The 20746-nt window shown below is 35.4% G+C and overlaps 1 protein-coding gene across 4 annotated transcripts in view; it reads left to right on the forward strand.

Moving 5' to 3' along the window:
- Positions 1-20746, forward strand: part of DGKB (diacylglycerol kinase beta) — a 532510-nt gene that overhangs the window by 263292 nt on the left and 248472 nt on the right. For all 4 annotated transcript variants that reach the window (XM_053927068.1, XM_053927066.1, XM_053927067.1 and 1 more), the window contains one exon: positions 11687-11751. In XM_053927068.1, coding sequence (XP_053783043.1) covers positions 11687-11751 — 65 coding nt within the window. The remainder of the gene's footprint in view (positions 1-11686; positions 11752-20746) is intronic.

Here is a 20746-nt window from a genome sequence, read left to right on the forward strand (position 1 = left end):
GCACCTCTAACCTCTCCAGTTCCAACAGGTCTCACTTGTTTCTCTTCCTTTACGTTGCTCTATTGATCTTTCCTCCCCTTTGGTTGACACAGCCCCACGAGGCAAGGCCCAGATAAATAATATTCCCTTTCGGTAAGTAGCTCTCTGGGGTTGTAATTTTATTTCTATTCCATTTCATTTTATTATTTTGCTTTACTGTGGAAAGAACACTAACATGAAATCTTCCCTCTTTAGCAAATTTTAAGTGTGCAGTATGTTACCGACTCTAGGTATAATGTATAGAAGATCTCTAGAGTTTATTCATCTTGGTAGATTGAGCTTTTATGTCCTTGGATTAATAACACCCCATTTCCCCCTCTCCTAACCTCTGGCAATCACCATTCCACTCTTTGTTTCAGTGAATTTGGCTATTTTTGATAGTGCTTTTCTCTAGAAAATTGGCTGAAAGTTTATCTGAACTTTGCTTTTGCAGCACATAGGGGAGCGAAAGGAATTAAGTGGGTAAAGCGAGGAGGTAGAAGTCGGGAGTCCTTGTGTGTTAACAGTTTGTGTTCTATCACAAATATAGTTGTATCCTTTATGACATTTGAGGGTTATATATATCTTAATTATTTGCCACTATAATAAATTTTTGTAGAACACACAGTACTGAATCATGGATAATAACTTATGCTTAAGAAAGGCTTGTGAGTGATACTTTATTGTTTCAGATTTTATTACCCTGTTAATATGAACTTCTCAGGAGTTCATGACCGTGGGAGGCATTGATTAAAGAAATGCTTCTAATATTTATTACTTCTGTGCACCTGTGTAATCTGTATTACACTGATAAATATGATAACTGTATTTACTTATCTTCAAACAAGCCAAATAATGAGATACTTTCCCTTGCATAAAGACTAGTCCTTCACTTTTAGGTTGGAAAAATACAACCAACTATGTTAAATAATACTGAAGCAATATTTGACTTTTTTTTTTCATTATGGCTTTTCCTTCAGGGCTTTCAATTGAAGCTATCCTTTCTGCCCAGCCCGTAGCTCCCTCCGCACTCCCCACCCAAACTGCTACTTCCTCCAGTGCAGTCACTTCAACAGGCCGGGATGATGGCCCCTTTCTCTGCTGCTCCTAGGAAGGGCCTAGTAGTCTGTTTGCAGCCCCATTTGAGGATAGTAAAAGCAGACTAACAGGAGCAGCTTTTCCTTATAAGTTTAATTCTTTTAGATGCGAAATAGATCTTATTTTGTGTCTTACATTAGAAGCAAAGTGGTTTTATCTCTGAAGGGTTTTGCAAATTCACTTACCAATATTATTCATTCATGAGGATGATGTCATAACCCTTTAGCATCTTTAAAGTACAATTTTACTGATTTGGGACTTCTGTGGTCACTTTCTAGGATATTCTCTGTAGCATTCAGGCATGAGGTATTTTTGCTGGGGCATTTTGGCTTCATGTTCTTCTTTTATTTTATCTTTTTCTTTTTTTAAATTTTTTTGAGAGAGGGGCTGGGGGCGAAATAGTGGGAGAGAAACATCAGTGTGCCAGAGATACACCGATCAGTTGCCACTTGCACGCCTGTAACTGGGGACCCAGCCTGCAACCCACTCACGGGCCCTGACTGGGAATTGAACCAGTGACCTTTCAGTTCGCAAGCAGGCACTCAACCCCCTGGACTCATGTTCTTCTAATTTAAGTTAGATAAATTAGAAGTCTCTGATTATGGTCTCAATCTACTGACTTGCTGATTTTATTTTCTTTAAAGACTGTGATTACAGGATAGTAAATTTATATTTATTCTTGAGAATAAAGAATAAGCACAAATGTCATGTATTATTTAATAAGAACCAATCAACATCATTTTGTTTCCTAACATCACCTAGCAAACACACCCGTATTTAAATGAAACCTTCCATCGCAGTGTGAAGAGAATTGTGGACACAAGCAGCTTCTCCTGTTTTGCTGAATAATGTTAGTTGTTTTAGGAAACTTGGAATGCTAATGGCATTAACAGAAATTAATGTTAGAATACTTTATCAACAAGGATATCATCAAAATAAACACTGAGTGAAATATCCTCCCTGCTGGGCTAAATGAGGGAGGGGTCACAACCTGAGAGACAAAAGACTAGTCAGCTGCCCTTCTGGCGAATGGCATAACCTCAGGAAAATCCCTCAAATCAGCATATATAATTTTCCAAAATAAAAATATTATTATCTGCCCTCTTTCTGTCCAAAAAAGGGTCAAATATCTAAATTAGCAAAAATAATGAAGTCAAAATATGTAATTTTCCAGAGAAGCCTTTAGAAGTCTCACAGCTCTGTACAAATGAAGGGTTTTGAAATTTTAACCATAAAGTAAAATAATTGAATGAACTTTTTCTCAGATATCATAATTATGGAATTTGCAGACTCCTCTTTATGTTTTCAGAGGAATGAGATGCTGAGAAGTGGTCACCTATGTTTCAGTTAAGACTGTTTGGCTGCGTGGAGCAATAACAGTTACAAGTCAGGGGCTTCTTTTTCACTTAATAGGACGTCTGGTGGAAGTTCACAGGTAACGTGCTCATCAAGGTGTTTTTAAGGACCAGGGTTTTTTTTTTCCCCCTGTAGGTCTCAGCAGTGGCTTTTATCCTCATGTTTTCCAGTTACCTGTTATATCTCCCAGACATTACACCCGCATTCTTGCAAGTATGGTGGTGGTGGAAAGGAACATCTAGTTTACCATTCCTAGCTACAAAAGAACCCCGGGAATTTAGGATTTGTTTCTTTGTTTGTTTGTTTGCTTACTTGCTTATTGGCTCGGTAGATGGCTGCCCATATGAAATGAGAGTTCTGTTGGTTAAATGCGGAGGGACATAGATAGTAGGAAGGCAACAAGCAGCATCTAACACAATTTTACCCTATTAGAACTATCATACCTTCTATAGGTATACAGTCCTAGGAACAATATTCTGTAGTAAAAGAGGGTGAAATCTTCCGACGGGACTTTCCTGTGTGTACATGAAGAGGAGCAGCGAATGCAGGGAAGGAGAAGATGGGAGACAGGAGGGGAGAGGGGACAGGAGCAGGGCAATGCTCTTCAGTGGATTTCTCACCTACGATGGGATAAATAGAACTGATGGTGTCACTTTGCAATACCATATTGAAACCAACCAAACTATTAGTATCAATTACTTTTTAAATATAAACAAAATAGTCATATTTGGAAATCATTTCTGTGATAAAGCTAGAGTCGTTATAGCAACAATTCTTATGACCTTTCAAGAAAGTGGATTCCATGAATATAAACCACATATTCTGGTTTATGTTTTAATTACTCCAATTTGATGCCCTACACTGAGATATACACACTTACGAACCTTCAGTTTTTTCTCTACAGTATTTACGTGATCTATTTAAATGGGATAAACACTATAATTGCACTCTGTACCTGGTGTTTGGTGCATCATCGGCACTGTTGACATTTGTTGAATTTATGAATATTTTATAGAGAGCTTTCCTTTCATTGCTCTTTTTGTGAAAATTACTCTAGTTCTAGTTTTGCTTCTAATAAACACGTATCAACCTGCCCCAGTGTTATCCTCCGTGGGACCCACCCCCTGACCCCAGTCTCATAGGCAGGCTTATTTCCACCCTGACCTTTGATATGTACTCCCATTCCTTCTTAGAGACAGTACTTAGAAATTACTTTTTTTCTCAATCTCAGTTCTCCTCCTCCTTTGTATCCCTCTCCACCCTCACTCCCACCTACTCACTACTTCTTCCTCCTCCCCACCTCACTCCAGTTTACTGTTCGCACACATACCATGTTGGTCATTCCCAGCCCAGTTCAATCACTGGTGGTATCGAACCAAGTGTTGGCTTAGATTTATTTTGCAAATGCAATAATTATGCCTATTATGAGATAGGCATAATATCAAATTATGCCTCAATATCAAATTATTAGATATTTATGGGAATGTTATCACATTTCCACCACATTGATATTTAAAGGCGACAAGACTTTTGTTGCATATTTGCTGGAATTACACCTAAGCACTGAATACATTTGTAGCTTTTATCAGATTGAATGAATATTATAATGACCAAATTAACCTCAGACATGAATGTAACTGATGGATCTCACCTTTCTGCTAATGAAAAAAAGGATAGATTGATTGTTGAAAATATTAGATGTTAATAAAATGCTTAGGGTTTCCAGAAACTAAAACAGAGTTAAGTATTTAATTTACCGTGAAATAAACCATTGAAGATACATGATATTGACTTGATTTTTCTGAATTTGAAATCTCAGGCAAGTTTCAAGACAGTAATAAATACATATTTTAGAATTTAAGTTCATATACTTTATTTTTTCAAATTGGAGAGGAAAGCTGCAAACTATGGGAAGAATTTCACTACAAAGAGATCGAAAGTATTTAAAGAAGCACATTGGAACCCTACAATATTCAATAGATACTGGCAGAATTTTAAAAATATTCTAGGCCTGCAATCACCTTAGTTAACCTTTCTTGTAAACATTTTCTAGTCGGGTGATACTTAAGGAAGTGGATTGACTTTGTGGTAAGATGTCATCAATTTGTTCTGCAATATGTTACTCCTAGACTGGTAGATTTTATTTGCCTTGTACCTAACCAATGTAATAATAACAGTTTATGTTTTTGTTTACTGTCAGGACTTATGATAAGGGATAAAGGTCTTCATAAGAACGGTAGTGAATCAGTATTTACTTGAGAAGGTAGATAAGGACTATTTCCACTTTTCAAATGAGGAAACAGCAGCATAGTTATGGCGTGAGTATAGCAAGACTGAAGTTGTTTGTCAGATTGCAAAGCATGTGCTCTTAGTTACTACCCTGCCTGGCTATGAGCAAGCCTCTGCCTTCCTTGTTTCAGTAAATTGGTCCCTGTCTTGTGTCCTTATGGCTTAGCACCATGCGCAGTGTTCGATTCCTCACGGCCTGGATCCTGGCCTGCTTTCACTGACTCTGGTGCTCTAGGCCTAAATGTAAGCAGGGTGTTTACTTCTCCCTTGTCAGACATGGAGAGACTATCTTCCCTTCATATCCACAGGCACCCTCCCCTGTAGACCCGAACTGGGCATTCTCAAAGAGGTCTGAGTCTATCAGAAAACTCCGAAGGGGAATGTCTAGGCTTTTCTTTCCAGTCCTGCACTGTAATACCACAGTCGCTCTTGAGAAGTCAAGGTTTACATTAGAGTTCAGGCAAATTAAGTCAGTCTAGTGTTTCACCACTAGACTGATTTAATCACTGCATCACCAAAACGATGAACATTTGCATGTAAAATATTATTCTACAGTTGTTTTTTCAGTAAGAATTTTGACTTAAATATTCCTTTGCTACTTATGCTCGAACCTCTGTGTCTATATTATATGATTGCACACTCCTTTCTTTAGTTCTGACTTTAGGTGCTATAGAGAGCTCCTGGTCTATTGATTAACTTTTGTTAAAACTATTATGAATTGGGCTTTTATATATTAAAATGTAACTAAAATGTCCTTTGATCGTTTCTCATTAGGAATCAAAGTTAAATTGTAATACCAGTCATTATACCTCAATCACCTATTGTGTAGTCTGCATTGTTTATTTCATTTGAGATTTCTAGGCCTTCACACCTAGGAAATTTGAATTAAAAGAAGCACTTTAAGAGAAATTTAGTGTTTTTCATTCAGTAAAAACAAGTCATACATTTGCTAAGTAGAACAAAATTTGTGTTTAAGGGAGACTTTTGCCCTGGCTGCTGTGGCTCAGTGGATTGAGTGCTGGCCTCTGAACCAAAAGATTGCCGGTTCGATTCCTGGCCAGGACACATGCCTGGGTTGCCAGCCAGGTCCTGGTTGGGGGTGTATGGGAGGCAACCGACTGATGGTTCTCTCCCTCTCTACTTCTCTTCCTTCCTCTCTCTCTGAAAATAAATAAATAAAATAACACACAGTTGTGATAATAGTAAGTGTATAGTAAGTCTATCATTTTCTTTACAACTTTGTTCACAAAGCTTAAGGTTAATATGAAGAAACTTATAGAAGTTTTCTGGCAGTTCTAAAACCATATATTGTATTTAACAAAGATCAAGAGTGGGATTTATGATTTAGGTCCTCTTCTTGACACATCTGTCTAGACTGAGGTCAACTATTTTTTCCAGTAACATGAATTAGTCTTCTTGGTTTCTTGATGACTTCTGTATGAAATAAAGAAACAACAGGGATTTTTAATAAGATTATTAACAACTAAAATCTCATTTTACTACATAATTTTAGGTATGTGATTTCTGTTTGGAATTGAAACTCACACTAATTATTTGTACAGTTCATTATACTTTTACCGTAATCTCTTACAAGTTTAATAAATTTTTATTTGTAGGAGATGAAAATATAATATTTAAATCCCAGTATTTATCAGGAATAATATTTCTAAAAGCTTTGGTTTTTTGGAATAAAGTAGCAATCTAGGAAGCAGCTATAATGAAATGCTTAGCAATAGTTATAGTGATTAACTTGAAATCCATGTAAAATAATCCTGAAATTCAAATTCTAAGTTTCCATTTCTTTTCAAAATATGAAAAGGGCAATCAGTGAAACAGGAAGAAAATTCTAGGGACAGGCATGCTTTTACAGTAAGAAGTTAAGAGCTTGGCATGATAGAAAAGAAATACTGAATGAGAAATCCTAAGAAAAGTGAAATATACCATAAAATAGCAGCCTAGTCATTCAGTACAGAGCAAACAGCCCCACACTTTGAAGAAGGCAGTTGTCACTGTTCAAGGTCTGCGATGTTTAATAGGTTGGCCCCAGCCATTAACAGTCCTTAAAGGTGATGTTGTATATCAATTTTAATGAGACAAGGAATTAAATTAATCTATTAATTAAATTAAATCCATAGATTCAATAAAATACTCTTTATGCCAAATTAGTAAATTTAAATTTAAAATTTTAGTGTATTACATATAGTGGAAATATATTTATGTGGGATACATCATTCTTTGATAAAGCCAGACCATTTTGTGTGTATATTCTATAATCTCAAAATATAAATCTAACCTTACAGGTGCTTTGCAATAAGAATGGCAACTTCAGTTTCATTTTCTGAAATAATAACTCCATTTCAGGTGTTTTGCTTTTAAAATGAGAAAAATTATTATTTATTTCCAGGTACCAAGTAATAACTATTTTGTTTAAGAAATTCAAAATTTTATACATACATTTACATGTATGTACATGTTATACTTATTTAGTTATATTAATATTGCGGTGTTCATCTTGATTGTCAATTATTTGCCATGTATTTGGTGCCTGTGCTTCACAGACTTCTCTGTTCTTACACAAAGTTCGCCATCTCCTCTAAGGGTTAAATCGTAAGGACTGCAGTTCCTCATTCTGGATTGCTTCTGTTTACTTCTCTAGGTCTTCACTCTATTCTTGTTCATCTTGCTCTTTGCCTGGCAGTGTCTGATGTGGACATCACATTCCTTTAGCCCTCTTGCTTCTGATTGACTAGGCCGGTTGAAAACCCCAGCAGAAGATAGGAGGGTGGAGTAGGTTTAGGGTACTTACATTCCTGACATTCAATGGGAAGTCACTTGCAACTGGATGTCTTTTTTTTTCTTTCTCAAAGCCATTGTCTCAATGTTACTCTTTCCTTCTGGGTCTAGTAACTACTTCTTCACATTGTTCTGAAGGACTTAGGTGTAGTGACATATTCCATTTACTAGTCCTGGTATTCTGCATGATCCTATCTGCCTTCCCCCTAAAAAAATTTTTAGATAGTCTTTTCACGAGAATAAACCTTCTTCCATTTAGGATAATGCACATCCTCTGATTAGTCCGTCACCTGGTTTTTGCTGGGATGATGATGATGCACCTTCTCACTGTAAACATATCACATTACCAAGGGTTTCTTCATGAATGGCAGGGAAAGTAAGGAAATGGTAATGTCGGAACAGGCCTCACCTCACATGCAACCTCAAATCTTACTTCCCTCTTCAGCATGGCCACATAGAGAGGCACGGCTCTCTCCAACTTTACTGAATAATCAGAGACTGTAAAATTTGAGGGCAAAATTTAAACTGAATACAAGTTATAGCTTTTCAAGAGGAATTAATTTATAGCAATTTAATTTAAAGAAATTAAATAATTCACAAGAATTCTGATCATAGTGAAGGCACCTTTTGGCAAAAGTCCCCCTATTGGAAACTATGCTTTCGAATCTTTATCTACCATTCAGCAAATCTCATATCCTACCTCAGGAATCAGCTTTATTCTAACACCCGTAGTCTTGCATACAGTGGTGGAACAAGCATAGTACAACAAACAGTTCTATTCCCGAGGAAAGAAGTGCAAAGTAAAAAGGAGTTACCAATTCCAAGCAATATTAATCCTTAACTTGATCACATCTGTGCAAACTTTACCTGATACCAGGAAATAGGTTCTGATATCTTTAGAGACCACTATTCAGCCCACTAGAGATTACTTCATAAAAATTGCTGTTGTAACTTACATAGAGAGAGAAAACCTACATGGATCATAGAAAATACTATTTCCATAGTGTCATTTGCTTTCCCTCTTTGAATGAAAGCCATATTATTATACTAAAATAAATTTCAATCTCTATATCTTTATGTGTTACCTCTGAACCAGTAACAAACTATTTTATTTATTCTAGTTTGTAATACCTTTTCATATCTGGTTGCGCTAGAGACACCTTCCCTATTTATTTTACTTTTTTAAAAAATCTTGATTGCTATTCAGAAGATTTATATTTTTAGATGAAATTCAATATCATTTTTTCCAAGTTATTCTTGCTTTGAGTGCCCAGCCAAAATCTTTTGATATTGGGATTAGATCTGACTTGATACATAAATTTGGGCAATAGTGGAATATTTTATAATAGTGGGTTCCTATCTTTTAAAAATGTCTATTTTCCCACTTAATTATGTTTCCTCGTATGGTTCTTAGTAGGATCCAAAGTTTCCATCACATTAAGAACACTATCCCATTTGCTTACATAATACTCTCAAAATATCTTGTCCTCGATACTTTAAAGTGATATCAGTATCCCCTTCTAAAGATAACAAAGCTGTGACTCACAATAAATAATTTATTCAAAGTTACTAGTCTTAGAAGTGAAATCTGTCTGAATTCATAGTTTTTCCATTTTAGGGTATGGAAGTGATGGTGATTTAATTTCTGTTTTCTAAAATGTGCGATAGGGACAGGATGGGCAAAATTTATATAAAAGAAATCAATGACACTATTTTAGCTTTTTCTTATTTGGTCTCCTTTTAGAGAATCCAAATATGGCTGCTGGATAAGTTTCAGCATTTGAGAGTTCTCTTTCAAGCCCCTTGGGGTTATGCCAGAGGCAGGCCCCATGAGAATTTGGTCTGAATTCTCATCCAAATGAACACCTGCTGTCCTTGTTCCTTATCAATCCTGTAGTCAGCAATGCCAACTTTCTTTTTGTGGTGGAACCCATTCAACACAAGGAAAAGGCCCACCAGTGTTCCTCAGTAGTTTTTACTTTTTTTCCTCTATTAACTTCATGAGCCATTGCCCATGTTGGGGGTAGAGCTAATATTAAGTTTGTCTTTGGCTATTTGGTACTCTATGTTTCTTGGAGTTTGTTCAGTTATCATATCCAGTCTGCTTAAATGATATCCTTTCGAAACTCTCCGCTTCTCTCTCATTGTCCCTCTCTCCCTCTCTTTTCACCTCCTCCTCCTTCTTCTCTTTTTCTCATTCTTCTCCTGTTTCTCTCTCTCCTGTTTATCTTTTTATATTCCTTTGGAAAGGAAGAAATTTGTTATTGCAAAAATATATGCTTATAAAGCAAAATGTGCTACACAATCTATTTTTAAAAGTAACAGTTCTCTAAATTTGCAGGAACAAATAATTTAAGCAGAAGTAAACTCAGTGATAGTCTCCCTGTGGATAACCAATATTGATCATTTGTTCTTAGTACTTGATTCCATTTCTTTGCTTTTGCTTTACCGGACTGCTGGAGGTATGATTTTAATTATGAAGTATTCTAAATTGATTTGGAACCAGATTAAGGTGAAATTCAAAATAAATGATTTTGAAAAATTAATTAATGATCATGCTGCATAATGTATCATAAAAACCCTAGCTGAGATTGGTTTTCTGTAATTTTGTACCACAACAAGACTACTTCACATTCTAAAATACAATATATTTATGACTTATTACTGAGAATATTTTTCAAATGAACCCTGACCTGAGTTTTAGAACTTTTGGACCAATAAAAGTGAGCCATCTTGATATTCCTGCATCTTAGCAAACAAGGACATTGACCATGTATATATAACAAAGTTATATCTTAGGAAAGAAATAGAGGGTGTTTTGGTAACTTTTTAAATAATTTTTTTATATGTACATATCTATATCTTTGTATTCTTTTCACTTGTGGACTAGTTCAGTTACTCAACGTTACTCAGTTTTTAGAGGACAAAGTGTACAGAGAACCATTCCGTTTCTCTCACAGCTCTGTCTCGTAGGGAAAAGCAACCCTCCACCATCTGCAGTGGGCATTGGCCCCTCTCTTGTGCCTCGTGCTTTGTTATGCATGAATAAGCACATTAGCCTTTTCATTTCATTCATTAGACTTTTAATCCTTGATTAGTGTTTTCAAAATTCTCTCAGATGCACAGCTTCTTTATTGTCTTTGTGTTTGGTTTTTCTTTTTCATTTATCTCTACTCTGAAACAAAATTAACAGTTAATCACAACAATAGCGCCGTTTCTATTGAGATGACTGGTAAATATATTAGTTTCTCATTGGAGTGATTAATCATGTGTAGATGAAGAATGGGAAAATATCTCCTTCCTTGCAATAACAGGGGCTACTGTTTAAAGTCAGCAAGAACAGTTTGTGCTTGAAAAGCTTGAATCACAATGTTCCAGCAATCTCCCACATTCAGTGTGATTCTGTCTCATAGGGACTCTGAATGGGTTTCCTGAAAGGAAGAAACACCCATTAGGATTCAGAACTCACCCATTTGGGGTCTTAGAGCGTAGTTACACTTGTCACCAATTCTCCAAAAGTGAATTTTTCTGTTGTTGTTTTTTTTTTTTTCGTTAAGCAAGATAAGATACGTATGTCAGAGAGTTGCTGTGGAACAAACAATAATTACACATCCAAAACACTCTTAACAACTTTGAGGTCATGTGATATATTTGCCTTTACCAGATAGGCACCTTCTACTGTCTTTTAATCATAATTAATTTCAAAGGACTAGGAGCTTTTCTGCCTGGTCGTTCCTGCACCTAGATTATTCTTCCAGCTCTGGTATAACAGTATTTTCACCTACTTTTTATTTAACATTTATGTCCATATGCTCTATCTTAAAAGTACTTTGAGTGTGAGGCCCAAACCAGTCATTAAAGGAGATATATGAATGAAATAGAAATCAATTCTTAGAAGTAAATATGACAAGTGACCAAGGGTGAAGTGGTGACATAAATCATTCTTACACAGAATTTATGTGAATTGTACGTATTTGCTGAATTTCAGAACATCGTCTTGGCAATGATATTGTTAAGAAAAAGTTAATTTAAAAACATTATTCGCTAACATTTTTTGCTCTTTTAATCTTTTTTTCTACAAGCCAATAGGCTCATAAGCTGTCCTGTTTTTCTTTTCTGTTTCTCTCCTTAGGATGCCTCCATTGCACACAGATTCCACATCATGAGAGAAAAGCACCCAGAGAAGTTCAACAGTAGGTAAGATAACTTCAAATGATGAAATTGTAATTATGGTTCCTGTTGATAAATTATATCATAAAGAGCATCACTATATGGTATAAAATACTCATACTTCACATATTAACTGAATAAGGCTTGGTGTATACATAAAGAGAAAAATGTAAATAAATTCAGATTTTCCTCTTAGGTTTTAATGAGATTATACTGGGAAATATAATGTGGTCGCCTCTAGTCCATTGTCGTGTGCTGAAAGAAAGATTAAGATATACTGAAGTCTTTACATGGCGAAGTAGGAGAATTTGATCATCCCAAATACCAAAGAAAAACATGAGGTTCTGATTTGATAGTATTGAGGAACTGTATATAGCACAGATATCATATAAGGCCTCCAGTCATACTGTCTGTCCAATATCGGCCTCAACTAAATGAAAATAAACCAGAGAGATACCAATCCTCATGAAGTACTTTTAAATACTTTCTTCAAGGAAAAAAGCCTTGATGACCAAAATTAGTTTTGCCACTATAGCATATGTGAACATTTTTCCCTCCAAAATACAGACTTTGATACTTTTGCTGGTATTCAAGGAAATAAGGAAAGATTTGGCTTTGTGTGTTCCCCACTTCTAGAAGGAAATATGACTATTTCCTCCCTACTCCCCTGGAAAAAATGGGCCAAAGAAGTGAATCATCTTTTGCTTCAGATATACCCACTTCTACCATTAATTCCATGAAGTTACAAAATCATGTGTATATGATTTTGTATATATATGTATATATGTATATATATGTATATGTATACACACACGCACTTGTGTGTATGTATAAATGTTCAAACCGATGGATCCATGGCCTCTGTATTTGGCTAGATTTATATTGTGTCATGAATATTAGAGACCACTTATGAGGCAACTGCCTCTGAAAATTATTATGTTTATTTTAATATTGTCACGTACTAGTATGTTGACATAATTTTTTCCATAGAGATTCATAAAAATAAATATTGTTACATGTATTTTCAAAATTATTATAGACTTTCCTTAAATCTAAACTTTAGTGTACTACTTTATACAAGAATAATCATACTAGTTTCATGATTAGTAAGATCCTATCTGACTTTTTATTAAATGTATCTATTTAAGTGTTTTACAAAAACATATCAAAACTTGTTTCTAAGACCTACCTTAGGTTTTGCCTTGAGTTGCTTCTTACACTACAAATCATAAATCATGAAGTTATGATTTTCTTTTTTCTCATTACTCAGATAGCGTAAGTTTTGTTTGAAAGAAAATGCAAGTGTACGTATGTAGATGTGTACACACGGTCTTCAGAAGGATTAATAGAAATCTTATAACTCTGGTTCTTTTCAGAAAAGGGAATGAAGTGGTTGGTGGAGACTGAATTTTGTTCTATATTTTTGTGCGTGGTTTGAATTCTGTGCCGTGCATACTATAAAATTTAATTTGAAAGCACTCTAATTACAGATTTACACCTGTGATGTTTCTTTATATCTGGAAAAAAGAGACATTTCATTTTCCAAGATTTAATTTTATTTTATTAAACGCATATAAATAAATCAATGTAACTGCATTTATTTGACTTTACAGTAGATTTTAGCATTGAATAATACATTTTGAATGTCCTAGAAATGAACATGTTTATTAATGTACATAAAACCATATTATTGAATCAACTAGCCTATGCTTATTTAATGTCTTTCTATAAAGCATTCTTGTGTCAGTAATCATATTATAAAATAAGTTTCCAGCAAAAAAGTGCTGTTTGGAAAATTCAGCATGCAGCATACCCTTCAGGATTTTCACAATTTAATAGCCCATTAACAGCTTTAAGGAATTCACAGGGGAATAAAAGTTTAATGATGTTTAAGGCATTTTTGCTACAAACTTATTCAGCAAAGAGGGAGAAAGATGAGTGAGAGAGAGAGGGGAGAGGTGGAGGGAGGAAGGAGAATTAAAAGTATAGAGACATGTATCAATACATTTATGTGATTCTCAGAATTTGGACAACCGCATGTAAGAATGCCAAAGTTGAAGATCTTCCTTCATGTCAGAGGTTAATGTATTTTGTTCTCTATACTAATTTTAATTCTTCTTAATAATACAGACATTATTCACATATATCTACTTAATTTTATTATCAATTTCAGCACTACTTTATGTCATTCCTCATTGCCCAATATGCAGTTAGATGTCATTTACAACCCTGTGTTTGTACACACTAGTATGTTTATGAAATGTATAAAACTGTATCTTCTTTGTAAATGTGAGGCATGAGTAAACCTTGGTTATGTAGTTTAGAGGGGATATTGCATTTGGAACAGTAATAACATAGAAAATGCCTTCAGACTGACACAGGTCACCAGTTTCTGTGTCTATTCAAAGAATGCCAGATGTATAGTAGATGCCCGATGTATTATTGGCCAACAATATTTGAAGATAACAGTCAGCCCTAAAATTACATATATTACCAAGTTACTTAGACATATGCACTTTGACCTAAACTTTTGAAGAATAAGCCTTCACTCAGAATTAGAAGCATTCAGGTCATTCGCTAAACTGTAATGCAGGCTATTTAGGATATGGAAATATTCACACAAATTTCTCTGAGGAAGGCGTGCCAGACACGCTGCAGAAGCAGGTTCATACTTTCAGGGGCAGGTTTTCAGATTTCAGCATCGAGACAGATGTAACCATAGCACTCTTTTATATTTTCGAGAATTTGCAAATGGATTTTTTTAAGTAGTTCTAATAAGGCTGTTTCGGATCAGGTCTCTTGTCACAATAAATCATGTGCCATTAATATTATCCTCTAGCATGCTCACCTTGAAATTCATTTATATTTTAAAGAACATGATGTTTCTAACATTATCTTAAGGAAATTAATTACCAAAATGTATAGTTCTGCTATCTGTGCTTCTTATGACAGAAATGGAAGGAACTGGGGGAGATAATGATTTTTCTGGTGCTTAAGAGAGTGCTAGTTGAGAGGTGTATGTTGTATTCTTTTCGAAATTTCTATGTAAATCTAAGTTAATTGTTAAAAGGAATTATGGTGTTTAACTTCCTAAATTTTAAAATATTCTTCAATCAAACTGAATTTAAATAAATATTTTTGTTTTTAGATTCAAAACAAAATGATCATTAAAGAATTTAGCCCTCTATTCAAAACCCTTTAGTACATAATACTGGTTTTTAAATTATTTATAAAATTTGACTGTTAATGTATACCATTATTTTTTCACTCTTATAATACACATATATCACACTTTTCCTGGTTCTGTTTAGGTAGAGGAATTTAATTCTTGCTTTAAAAATATTGGTATTGATAATTGTATACCCATTAAAATATACACCTGTTAAAACAATAAGCATAAAGGCTAATAATAAAATACAAAACTTTTATTCCATGAGTAAAACCATGACAAAGGCTTTAAGTAATATGAAAAACATAACTAGCTATAAGAAAAGTGTGGGTGTCTGACAAAGATGTCTTAATACTGTGGTCAGAGCTTGTTTTCAAGGAACCAGTTCCAATTCTTAATACACAGTTCTAGCAACTGCTGATGACCAGCAGTACTCCGCGAAGACACTATTTCACTAAGTCCACACCAGTTATTTAAAAGTATTTGGTCTGTAATTCCCTGAATGAGACGACAATGCTTTTCCTAGCCACCCCCCACCCCTACCCTGGTTCAGAGGCATGTACGTGCCTCACTTTTGTGCTGACTTCTGCTTTTTGTGAAGAGGTATACAACTAAAAAACTGAAGTTGGTGTGGTTATTTAAATAAGGCAGTTTAACTCAAAATCAACAGAGTAGTTTGCTACCAGAGGTTAGAGGGTCTTGCTGAGAAGACCCTCTAATGTGTGAAGAGGCGAGATAAAACTAAGTTGATACAGTATACTGATCATTCGATACCAATGTATTAATAAAGCCTGATTTTAAAAGAACCCATGCTTTCCAAATTACCCAAGAAATTAATAGCATGCATTCATTGAGAAAATTTCCTATGCTTTAAAATCACACTCATTCTGTGGAGGCATTCTTGACTCTTCTGACAGCAGGCTTCGTGAGATCATGAAATGGGGCTGTGGCTGGGATTTCAGTATCTTCACAGTACATGGAACACAATTAACGCTCAATAGATAGTTACTAAATATATTCACCAAATTATTTATTATTGAGTGGTTTATCTGTCTTTCAATCAAGCTCCTAAAGATAAAATATTGCTTATCTGCTATTGGTTTGGTCAATTATTTACTCTCCAGGTATTTAATAAGGAACACGTTTTATATGATGGGCGTCTAGCTAGAACTGAATCTGCTGAAACCCTAAAGCATTTGAGGAAAATTGGGGGATATACAGAAAACTCAGAGAGTGATAGGTTTTGTAGAAAAGTATAAATTAATAGAAAAGTCGGTGTTGTAACATTCATAGCGAAGGATAATTTGGGGGCTCCCCAGTTAAGGTGACCATTGAGATCTATGGGATGGATGTTGAAGTGAGAGTTGCTTATATATTCTCTGCGTTAGCTGAAGAAGAAACATTTATTTCTAGTTTCTGTTTGCAAGATACTTACATTTTATTTGTATCGTTCCATGCAAATCTTCGAGATACTATTTTCCTCCTTGATTTTGCCTTTCTCTTCCTAGGATTTGTGTTTTTGCTTTACATGAATTTGCATATATTTTATGCAAAAATTTTATACACACAAAAACATATGCACACACTCACGCTCACTCCCTAGGATACCAAATAAAGAAACAAGATTTATGAAGTAACAATTGTTAATTCAGAGATTCCCACAAAATCACATCTGACTAATCCACAGCAGAGTATTTTCCCATAAGGAAGAGTAATAAACTGTAAAAAAGCAGTTTAAGAAAAAAAATCTACTCGTTATTACAGATTCTATGCCTACATGGAGATTTTCAGTAAATATTTATCAAATTAAACCACTACAGTAAATCATTTCTTATTCATTTAATGCTGAGAGCAAATATATACGTATAATTTACATCATATACAAATTTATGTGACTTTAAGTCATCCATATAAATTATTAATTTTAAGGGAAAACCAAAGATAAGCTTTGCCAGCAGTAAAAACTACTGTTTTTCTAGGAATCCCATCCCTAATTTACCAAGTGTTTCTGTGTTACAGTCATTGAAGCTCCTGTTTCCTTTGAGTTGGGCCTCCCCCCTGAGCTGCGGTGGTCTCTCCATAACAAGAACCAGCTGTGCCCTGGGGATGGGCGGGATCCACTCAACTAATTAGACAATGGACAGCCGACTTTGGGGAATGAGTCTGTGACATTGATCAGTGTCAATGACAAACATTTTTTCTTCCTTTGATGTTCAGACATAGTCCATAGGCTAGAATTTGGAATTGGTTAGCTTTTTTTGGCAGTTATATTTTTTTAGAATAGATAATGTTAATGCCATAGAAGTTAGTTAATTTGATATACAGTTTACATCCCTAATTTATAATGTCCAAATGCTTTAGAATTCATACTATCAATAATATAACAGAAGTGTTTTTTGTTCTTCTAGAATAAAGTCAATTGATTATTGGTAGAAATTATCCCTGGGAACAATTTTGAGGACCCTCATTATATCTCTTCATTATACGACATATTAAGTATCAATTTAGTCTATCTTGAACTCTTTCCAAAGAGGTTAATCACCTCATTATAAGGTAATTTTACCTAGAAGGTAATCCCCTGGCATGGCTAATTAGAATTAATTAGATGCTTGCCATTGCTTCTTGCTCCACCCAGGCATTAGTTGCTTATGGCTTTCTTTCTATGCCTGTGTTGAACATTATTTTCTTACTGAGCATAATTAATTCTAAAATATTAACCTTAAATGGATGACTCACTTTTTTAAAGGAAGGATTCCCTCACAAACATTTTTCTTCAAAGACAAAAGATAATATTCTCACACATGCACCATTTTCAAGTTTGCATTTTGTCTTGTGTGTCTCCATGACTGATGTTTTCACAACACCGGGAATTTCACTTAAGCAGCCCTCACCCTCCTATAGAAATGTTGGTATGTACCAGCACTAAAATAGGGTGAAAATATTTTATAGGTAAAATTTCTGAGGAGAGGTAGAAATTATAAAATCTTGACTTATATGAATTGTATTCTAATTTTTCAGAAGTCTCCTTCTCACTGAAGTTTCTAGCAAAAAAATGAAAAGAGTTTAATAGGAATGATATCACAGCCTACAATTATAATAAAGGCTGCTATTTACTTAGGAATGACTCATCCAAGTCATTAAGTTGTTTTTCATCACTCAGTGTTTGTTGTTTTTATCCTCAAAGTAAGTCTACTCTGTAACTATTGCTATTTTCATTTTACAGTGGTGGATACTGTCCACAGAACAATCCATCGTAGCAGGACCAAAGCTCATGCTTTTAAGTCATATGTGTGTGTGCACTCAGCACCAAACTGTGTTTCTAAAATATCTCCCTGTCTCTCCATGTTCTGCCCCTTTCCACGGCACTTACTCTCTTTGAGTTCTTGAGTCTTCACTTCTGTTGGAATTTCCGATTGCCTTCTTTTTACTTTATTTTCTGGATCCTCTACATCTGGTCATTTTAAAGTGGTCTTCATACTGGTCCCATTTCACTGACACCAGCTGTTGCCAACCACTGACACTGATCTTCAGAAAAATACTAGTCACCCATATATTCACCACGCTAGACCTGGGAGTAAGGGTGCCTACGATATGCTGAGAATTGGTGAGGGTGACAAAAGGCATGTGGTGTTTTATATACAGCCTTCTTTAGATAGATTATATAAATAACATAAAATACAGCTTTATCTCTACAGAAAGTGACTTTCACAACCCATCTCTGTGAATAAATTTTCTACACTTTCCCATTGTTCATTCATTCTGTTAAGCAAACCAATCTAATCTAGATTCTCTTTCTGCTTAAGTGCAAGGGCTCTCATTAAGGTCACAAAATTCTGGGCCACTAAGTTACATATAATCATATATATTATATATAATGTATATATGAAAACATATAAATACATATTTGGTATACAATAATTTTTTACTTTTACAGAAATTTAATTTGTCAGGTACTCTTTCTAAACTTGTCTTGGCCCACTAAACACACAATCTTAACTGCTTATACTAAATTTTGAGTTTTATTTGTTGCTTCATCTGCTGTGTGTTGCCATAAGTAGTTAGCTAGATATTAATAAAGAGAACAAAGGGAATTAGACATTGACTTTAATAAACTGCTTGCCTAGCCAGGAAGCTATAGGATTTACAGACTCACACACACACTCCAGGGAACTAAAGAGACTTAATCCTAAAAGCACAGGAAATGTCCCCAGGTTGGGGGTGGGCAGGGAAAGCTTGGCCATAGAGGCCTGCCAATCTGAGTAGGGTGTGTGGACCCATTAAAAGCTCACAGACCTTGGGGATTTCATTGGTTAGTTTTGAATTGGTTATTTTCTGGTTATAACCCCAGGGGGACAAAGAAGTGCTTTCTCTCTTGCTAGGTGACCACACTTATCTCGTTTGTCCATGTGGGAGTACAGGACCACTGGGTCCAGCAGCCACCCAGGGCCCACAGCAGATTGCATGGGCTTCAAAGGACTAAGCTTTAATATGAAGCAGAAATGCTGTGCACTGTCCTTTGTTTTGTCCTTGCTGGGGACACAGTTGGACTTTGTACATGGCAGGGCGGACAGAGATCGGATATTGGAAACTCAGTCAGATTTCCACCTGCATAGACTTAACGATAGCTCCACACCTGCCGTACGAGTCTGTGAAATGCTTTTTTCATGATCCCATCAAAGAGCCTGATTTCCACTGGCAGCATCACCCAGCCATCGTTGTTAGCAGTTCTCCGTTTTCTGAGATGGGCTTTTTACCTCCCTTTATCAAACCCATTAGTTTCTCAAATCCTGAATAATTTTTGAGGCCCTCCATGATCTGGCTCCTGGCATGACTTTGACATTTTTTTCTTTGCCCTCTGCTGTTTCTGCCCTTTCCTCCCTTTTAGATTGGCTGTTGCTCTTCACTGACGGACATCCTGAGGATAGTCTTCCCTCGTTCCCCCCAGCGAGCTTAAGCTCCCAAATCACCCCGTATTGCCTGTTGGAAAATTTTTAGAGGATTAGTAATTCAAAATATTGCTTGATGTGTTTGTAAATTCCTTGATGTGTTTTAACTATCTAGCCTTTTACCTTTCCAAACTATGTACTTCCATGCGGTAAGGAAGAGATCAAAATTCTCAGTTACTGAATTACCAAAGACTTGAAATTGATTTTAGAGACAAAAGTTTGAGGGTAGATTTGAAAATTTTATAGTTCTGGCTTGTGAGTATCAAGAGTAGAGGCCCGAAGGGCTCAGGGTTGAGATTTATGTTATAATCCTGATTCTGATATTACAGTCAGTAAAGGGATCTGCAATGATTTAAAACAATTTATTTAAAATGTGTGTATTTGTATTCATAATATTTTACTTTTTTAATTTCAGTATAGTTGATATATTATATTAGATTAGTTTCAGGTGTTCAGTATGGTGATTTGACTCTGTTGTATTTTATGCTGTGCTCACTCCTCAGATCCCAGTACTCATCTGTCCCCGTGTTAACTTACCACCAGATTATTGACCATATTGCCCTTCGTCTTTTCCACCCATCCCCTCACCCCCTCCCCTCCGGCAACCTTCCCTTTGGTCTCTGTTTCTATGAGTTTGTTTTGGTTGTTTTGGTTGTTCGTTTTACTTTTTTATGACTCCACATATGAATAAAACCATAGGTATTTGTATTTTTTATGTCACCTCAAGGGAGTTTGGCAATGAAGAGATAAGTGCTTAGTGAAGAAATCTGTGTTGGAATCGGTGGGGCACAGGAACGAACAACAAAATAACCATTGCACTAGGCCATGTAAACGTTAAAAATAAAGGTCCCACTGATGCTATTTTCAATGTTCTTTCTAGTGCTATTATTTCTTAATTTTATTTTTA

This window comes from Desmodus rotundus, chromosome 6, assembly GCF_022682495.2.
Source record: "Desmodus rotundus isolate HL8 chromosome 6, HLdesRot8A.1, whole genome shotgun sequence".
NCBI classification, from domain to species: Eukaryota; Metazoa; Chordata; class Mammalia; order Chiroptera; family Phyllostomidae; genus Desmodus; species Desmodus rotundus.